Raw genomic sequence first — 7,172 nt, forward strand, 5'->3', positions numbered from 1 at the left:
AACACTCAGCCCACGCAGGGCACCTCATCTCTGCAGACACAACACATCCAAAACCAGCAAATCGCTAAAGCCAGCATCTTCCCAGCTCCCATTAATAATTAATGCCTTGCTGCTCCCCAAGCTCCGTTCCACTCAGCAGACTACAGATGTCTGGGACACTCTTCCCCCATCGACCCCCGCGACCATCCCACCTCACAAACACACACCAGTCTCCTCAAAAGAAACAAGAAAGGAGAGGAAAAACTTGCTCCGCCTAAAGGTCATTTGCCTACTCGGGTCGCTTTGGCCAGCGAGCGTCCCGGCTACAGGAAGCCCGGGCTTGAACCGGGCAAGTGGACAGCAGGAGCGCAGCAGATTTCTTCCACGGGCGTTAACAGGGAGCCAAGAGGCCCCATTCCTTGGCCCTGACCACCTCTCCCTCCCTTGGTGGCCCGCCCGCCGGGGCTCCCCGGGACACCTTCAGCCTTTACCTCTCTCCCCCCTTCCCCGCGGCTCTCCACCTTGCGCATCCTCTCGCCCGGCCCCGCAGCGCACTCCCAGGCTCTAACGTCCCGCAGAGTCCATGGATAAGCTGGAGAGCCTGGAACTGGGGCGGGGGGGAGGGTGGGAAGAGGGAGGCGTGGGAGCCCAGCCTGGGAGGAGAGACTGGGGAGCGCTGATGGGAGCCACCCCTCCCGGGAGGGACTGGCCGCAGTGCCAACTCTCACCTGCTCCGCTGGCTGCGCCTGGCTAGCCCTGGCCCCAGGGGTGGGCTGCTGTTCCTGCTTCATGGCTGTCATTGCCAGCGGCCCGCGTTGGCGCTCACTTCCTCGCGGGCACTTCAGACTCGGAGACCGTCACTTGGCAGTGATCGCATGTCACAGGCGCCCGTCGCTCTCGGAATCGGAGGAAGGGAAAGCGGCAGCGACGGGGTGGGGGGAGGGGAGCGACAGGGAGGGGAAGAAGAGAGGCACCAGGCAGGCTTCCCCTCGCAGGATCCCTCTTTCGGCTACCGCAGACCCTCTAAGTCCACACTCTCCCCGCCCCCCACCACCCGAAAGCAAAGCAAGCCTGGGAGACCAGACACGACCAAGTGGCAAGTTAGTGGAGCGGCAAGCTGCGGGCCCCCGGCACCTGACCGAGCTGGAGCGATGTCTCCCAGCGCAGTAGGAGCCCCGCTGGCATTCTACCGCAGTCCGCCCCCCCCCCCCCCCCCCGCCGCCCGGCCCCGGGAGCTCCCCGCGCGGTGCTCAGCGCGCCAGGTGGAGCAGCCGGGTGCCGCGCTCCAGCATCTCCCAAGCAACCGCAACACGGGAGAGAGCCCTGCACGGTGCCAGAGCTCCCCACTCCCGCGCCCAAGGCTGCCAGGTTCCACGGTTACCCCCCTACACACACAACCCCCCGCCCCCCGCGGGCTTCTGCTAAAACCCGGAGAAGCGGAGTGCGCCCGTGCAAAGCCCTCAGTGGCTCCAGCTCTGCCACTGGGCATGCTCCAGCGCCCCAAAAGGCAGGGGCAGTCGGGGACTGGGGGCCCGGAGCCATCAGGGAGGCGGGCAACACCTGTCGGGACCGGAGGGGTTGTCTCAGATTGTGATCTGAGGTTCTGCACCTTCCGATTTGGGGCAATGGACATCCTTTAGTGTCCAGCCCAGATTCTCCTACCAGCTGCCTGGGTAATGCCAGTGGAATTCCTAAAGGTTGGTTAAAAACAATAACTGTAATGATGATAAGAATCTGACACTCACTTTTTTTTTTTCTTTTTCTTTCTTCCTGGACAAATGCAGGAAAACCTTCAAATCTTAAGTCCTCCCTGCCTTTCCTTCCTTCAACATAACCCTTTCCCACTCAAAGTAGGTTTACTGAACATCTACCACGTGCCAACACACTGTGAGGCTCAGACGGAGGGTGGCAGGGGAAAGAGACTACACAAGTCAAACCTACCAAATTCCCTGGCTGCAGGGAGTTTATGTTGTGTGGGAATTGGGAACCTGGAGCCTGGACACAAATCAATGAGTCAGTGTAGCTCTTGGGAAGTTGAATTCATGTGGATAGACAAAGTCCACTGTTTATCCAGATGCACTAGCACGTGGCTTTCCCTGGGGCACCTAAGGCCTATGGACCATAAGCAGTCTCAAAGTCTCAGGCACAGGATGTAGGAGATTGCTCACCAGAGAAATGGCAGGAGTGAGTTGACTATTTAGATGTTAATGGAGTCAGCACAAGACAGTTTCAGCCGAGGGGACAGAGAATGCGGGGGAGTAGAGTAGCACTGAGTAGGGCTTTATTGGCTAAGGACTGGCTCCCTTCTTTTAGCCACTTAGTTCATTAATTAATCACCTGTTAACTGAAAGTCTTTCACTGAAAGGGTAGGAGCTGTCCTCCTGCCTTAGTAGTTTCCAAAACATGAATTATAATGTTGTCTCAAGTCGTAATTGTAACAACAGTTTTTATAAGGTATATATTTTAACATAAATATATCAGTAATCACCAGCAGAAAGATCGAATTAGGGGTGAGTGGAGATCTTGCTTTTCAAAAATATGTATTCCAGTGCATATTGTGAATGACCTATTTATTCTGTTTCAGGAGAAATAACATTTTGCTGGGAATAACTTTGCAAGTTTCAAAAGCATAAAGCAAATATTTTTAACAAATGAAACATCAGTGTAATAGCTACTGGGCAGTTTATCCAGTAATTCTGACAATCTAGATAGTCCCTCAGATGTAATTTTTTTGGATGGAGGGGGTCTACTGTATTCAGAAAATGTTTCCCTCTTTATAGTTATCTCTTCTGTTGATTATTTGAGTATATGCACCCTTTCATTATGTTTCCATTTTGGACAATCTGCTAGAGTTGAAGGAATTTACTTTACTACAGAGATGTCTGTCATATGGGATAAGTATATGCTAGAGGGAGCTATCCTTTTATATGAGATTACTTATTTGATTGAGTTCAACTATTGAACTTGAATATATGTTCTGAATTCAGTATAAAGTTCACTTTGTTAAAAATAGAGACATACATTATCATATGTTTCATGTATTGGGGGTGCATACGTGTGTGAATTCTTTTTTCATTAAAAAATGCTTCTTTGATTTAAGTCTTTGTCTTTGGGGATGGGTTGTTATTTTGTCAAGCTAAGAACATTTTTAGCTGTTAAGGTGTAGGTTAAGGGCACTGATTAAAACTTAATCACAGGTAAACAGATTTTCCCAACATAAATCCTTTTTTAAAAAATGTATTGCAATTGAATGACAGTGTAAGGTCTTCTACTTCATTTTCAATTTAATTTCTTACCAAAGAAAAAATTCTAATGTCCAAAGAAGAAATGAAGGAATACCTTACACCTTATAAGGGAATATTTGCAGCTCTGTTTTATATGGTTTCTAATGATGTTATTTTTAAAGAAAAAGTGCAAAATATCCATTTATAATCAAATGTCTACAAATTTTTAAAACTACTAAAGTATATATAAGCTTAATGTGGTGTAGATATGAGGGTTCTGTACCTAACTAGATGTCAATTGGCTGGTATCGCTGCTCCGTTAGAGCGTGGAGGTATAGGACACAGTGAAGTCACTTATCTCTTGCTTCCATGATTTTACCTGGTAAAATTAAAATGCTTAGACCAGGTGCCCATTAAGATCTCATTCTCTAAATTTTTATGATAATATGTTGATGTTATAAATCAAACGACTATTCTCTGAATGACAAATTATTTGTACATGTTTAAATTTTAGTGGGAGAGTCAATTAAGTACTTAGGAAATAAAAAAAAAAATCCATAGATAGTTACCTCACAAAAGGCCCTTACCGTCCACCACATTTTCCAGTGCCCTCTATTTTACATACATATATAGTCACTATTTTGTCTTAATAATATGTTTAGAATTCAGAAATCTGAATTTTAAAATATTTACAAAGTATTTCTGAATACAAAAATCTATTTAAAGAGAATTTGAAAAAAAGACTTACAGAATATTTTGAGTACTTTTTATGTGTTATCTTTGATCAGATAATTCATGGACAAGTATACATTTTATAACATTCATTATAACAGCAAAAGAAATTTTCCTACCCTTTTCATGGAAAGAAATCAGACTCTCATAACTGAAAAAAAAAAAAACTGTAGAAATCACCTAACAAAATTCCTTTTATTTTGGGTTATAAATATCTAAACCTTACAACACATGGTCATTTTATTCGGGAAGATTTCCTAGGATTCAAACTCCATCAGTTTCTTCTGGAAATATATTGCCTCAAATCCTAGTTTTAGGTTCACATGTGGACAGAACTCACAATGCTGCTTCCTCAATATATTCATTTGGGTTTCTGAAGTCATTCAAAAACTTCCTCACATACAACATTGTGAATATCTATAATGTCTTTCTTTCTCTTGACATTTTACTCTTTAAAAACAGGATGCCAATACATCTCTCTTTACTTAGAACTATTAAGGTGGATAATTGAGGACAGGTTCTGAGGTTTAGATAATAATTTAATTCAAGATTATGCTTATAGTGTTTTGTTATCAGTGGCAAAATTAGGTTGTTCCAGACATACACAGGTCATCTATGCAGTATTCAATCTTCCACCTCAAATAGCAGACACAGGACCAAAGAACCAAAATTGACTCTAACAACAGTCAAGTAAGAAGTAAGGCCTGGCTAACAACGGATATGTCAGAAAGACAAACGTCCCTTGAGATTTTGTGAAGTAGGATATCCATTAGAGACAAACCCTTCAGTTTCAGATAAATTAGACAAGGCAAATAGTATTCCGTAAGCAGCTAGTTGCCTGGAATCCCTCACTGCATTTTCCTTCTCTTTGCTCTCCTTTGTGAGATAAATCTGCAGTGTCATGTAAAGGCCACCTTGATGGGGAATTCCCTAGCATTAGGTAGTCCTCTACTGAGTATCTATAATGAGCACAGCATCAAGAAGACAGAGTTCACGAGCTGTGTCTTCAGAGACTTGGCCTGAAATGTGCCCAATTAGCTCTTTGCAGATGAAGAAATAGCTTTAGTTCACATCTTCTGCTACCACTTGGTTTCGATTTACAAATGACCTCTACTCACCTCAATTGGCTTTTGAATTCCCCAAAGTGCGTATCATCTCCTTGGGCAGAAAACCAGTATGGTGAGCAATCCTCAGAAACAAGCTACATTTTAGAAGCTCTAACCAGTAAACTATAACAGGCATTTACTTTTTAAGAAAAAAAGAAGAAAGAAGTAAAGGCACTATATGTGTAAGTGATACTCGTGTATATTACTCATTCTGTTCTGAGATTCTTTCAGTATTAAGTGAACTGAACTTTGCGTCAGTCTCTGTCTTTGACAGGAAGACTTTCCTGTTATAAAAATTCATAGCCCAATTATGATCTCTGGTGGAAGCAGACAGAGTTGCAATATCCTGAGAGTCATTCATGTTGCTCTCTGGAGACCTGAAGATACTGACAAATTGTCCTTGCCTACTGAGGTTCAGTGTTGTCAAATCTCTTTTTTTCTTTTGCTATATGTAAAACCTCACATCTTCCCTTTACCCTATAGCCCTCTGTGTCATATATAAGGTAAATAAGAGAGTAAAACAATGCAGATTATTTTCCTGTGTATGCTTTTCTCTATATACATATTAGCTGAATTGTAACACCAAAACAACTTGAGAACATAAGAAATTTACTTGCTATTGTTATATATACCCATTAGATGTTTAACAAGGGACATGTGTTTATTTACTTAGCTCTTTTTTTAAAAAAGAGTCATCATTTAATGAATTAGTTATGTTGGCATAGTAAAAAAGAAAAAAAAAAAACCCTTCCATCTCTTTGAGTTGATACTGGTGGTAATTTTTTTCTGATGTTCACAACGCTTTAGAAACAGAATTAAATTTTCTGAATCAGATCTTGTCTACAAATGACAGAAAGGTTGCTATATACGGAGGAGCATTTAGAAACTTTGGCATGGCATTTGTTTTTTTGAGATAATGTCTGCCTGTGATGAATAAATTTTTTTTGAATCTGGTATTTCTTGTTTCAATAACCAAGAAAAGATTCTCTAATGATTTAAAATAATCTTCCTTTATTCTTTGAAAAGTACAATATTACTGAGCCTTCTCTTAGATTTAGACGCCACAGTGGTTAACCACCTTCTTTCCTTATAGAATTCCCAGAATAGCACAAACCACATTTCTCATTCTATAAAATCTTTTACAAATTGAAAGAGAAAGTTCTACTGTGAGATGACTAATTTTTGGAAGGAAAGAAGATTTCCATCTTTTAACACTTCTACAATGTTCAATTTGTTTTTAAGGATTTAGTACTAGTTTCAAATTCTCCCATGAATTTTCCTCTTGGAAAACAAGAGCCAGTTGAAGATTCAGGTGCAATAGCCCTAGAGCATCCACTGACATTAGAGTCCCTGGCATTGTCTCCACCAATTGACCTTCTACCACTGGGGACTTTTCTTACACCATTGCCAAAGGAAACTTGAGACCAAGCCCTTGGGTTCCTTTCACAACACAGAGTCGTGTGATTATACAAATAATAGTTTCAGGATATCATGGGAGGAAAAGTACATTGAAATAAGAAATATTAAAACACATCTTTCATTACTGAACAATGTTTAATTCTGTTTAATCTGTTAGGCACGATGAGTTGCTAGTGTAGATCCCTTATTCATATGTCCGTCAATCTGTCAAACATCTATATTTTTTTTGAGGGGATAAGGAAATGTTTAAGTTACTCAATTTCTATCCTGCATATCTAAATATTTACTAAAGTCACAGATCTTTATCCAAATCAAAGAAGGAAGAGAAAGAGGAAGAGACAAGGGAGAGTAGGCGGAGAAAAAGAGAGGGAAGGGCAAAGCCAAGAGAATACTTTCTGAGGTTGTTAGGGATGTTAGGGTGTAGTAAGTCTAATTGATTTAAAAAAACACCTTCAGAAGAATCATGAAATGAAATGCCATAGGAGGGTGGATCCAAGATGGCCGTTTAGGAACAGCTCAGGATTGCAGCTCCCAGTGAAAGCGCAGAGGGTGAGTGGACGCCGTGTTTTTATTGCCCACAGACTAGGAAATTCCCGGGCAGAGGTGCTCCACGGTCACCAGCGCGGCTGTTTCGGCCAGCGCGGCTGTTTCGGCCAGCGCCGCTGCTTTGTCGGTGCCCCGGAGCCACGGTTCTCCATACAAAATACACTGG

At 42.7% G+C, this 7,172-nt stretch overlaps 1 protein-coding gene and 1 long non-coding RNA gene across 4 annotated transcripts in view; one reads left to right on the forward strand and one right to left on the reverse strand.

The window, feature by feature from the left end:
• DPP10 (dipeptidyl peptidase like 10) overlaps nucleotides 1-7,172 on the reverse strand; it is a 1,448,345-nt gene that overhangs the window by 692,928 nt on the left and 748,245 nt on the right. The window contains exon 1 of one of the 3 annotated variants that reach the window (XM_017536066.2): nucleotides 708-1,362. The exons of 1 other annotated variant lie outside the window; for it this stretch is intronic. In XM_017536066.2, coding sequence (XP_017391555.1) covers nucleotides 708-779 — 72 coding nt within the window. In that variant the 5' untranslated portion in view covers nucleotides 780-1,362. Of the gene's footprint in view, nucleotides 1-470; nucleotides 628-707; nucleotides 1,363-7,172 lie in introns of those variants that run through there. One more of the 3 variants, XM_017536068.2, reaches the window with a different exon arrangement.
• LOC119472343 overlaps nucleotides 1,429-7,172 on the forward strand; it is a 23,292-nt gene continuing 17,548 nt past the window's right edge. The window contains exon 1 of the long non-coding RNA XR_005201481.1: nucleotides 1,429-1,676. This is a non-coding gene — a long non-coding RNA (uncharacterized LOC119472343). The remainder of the gene's footprint in view (nucleotides 1,677-7,172) is intronic.

This window comes from Cebus imitator, unplaced genomic scaffold (assembly GCF_001604975.1).
Source record: "Cebus imitator isolate Cc_AM_T3 unplaced genomic scaffold, Cebus_imitator-1.0 Scaffold95, whole genome shotgun sequence".
NCBI lineage: Eukaryota > Metazoa > Chordata > Mammalia > Primates > Cebidae > Cebus > Cebus imitator.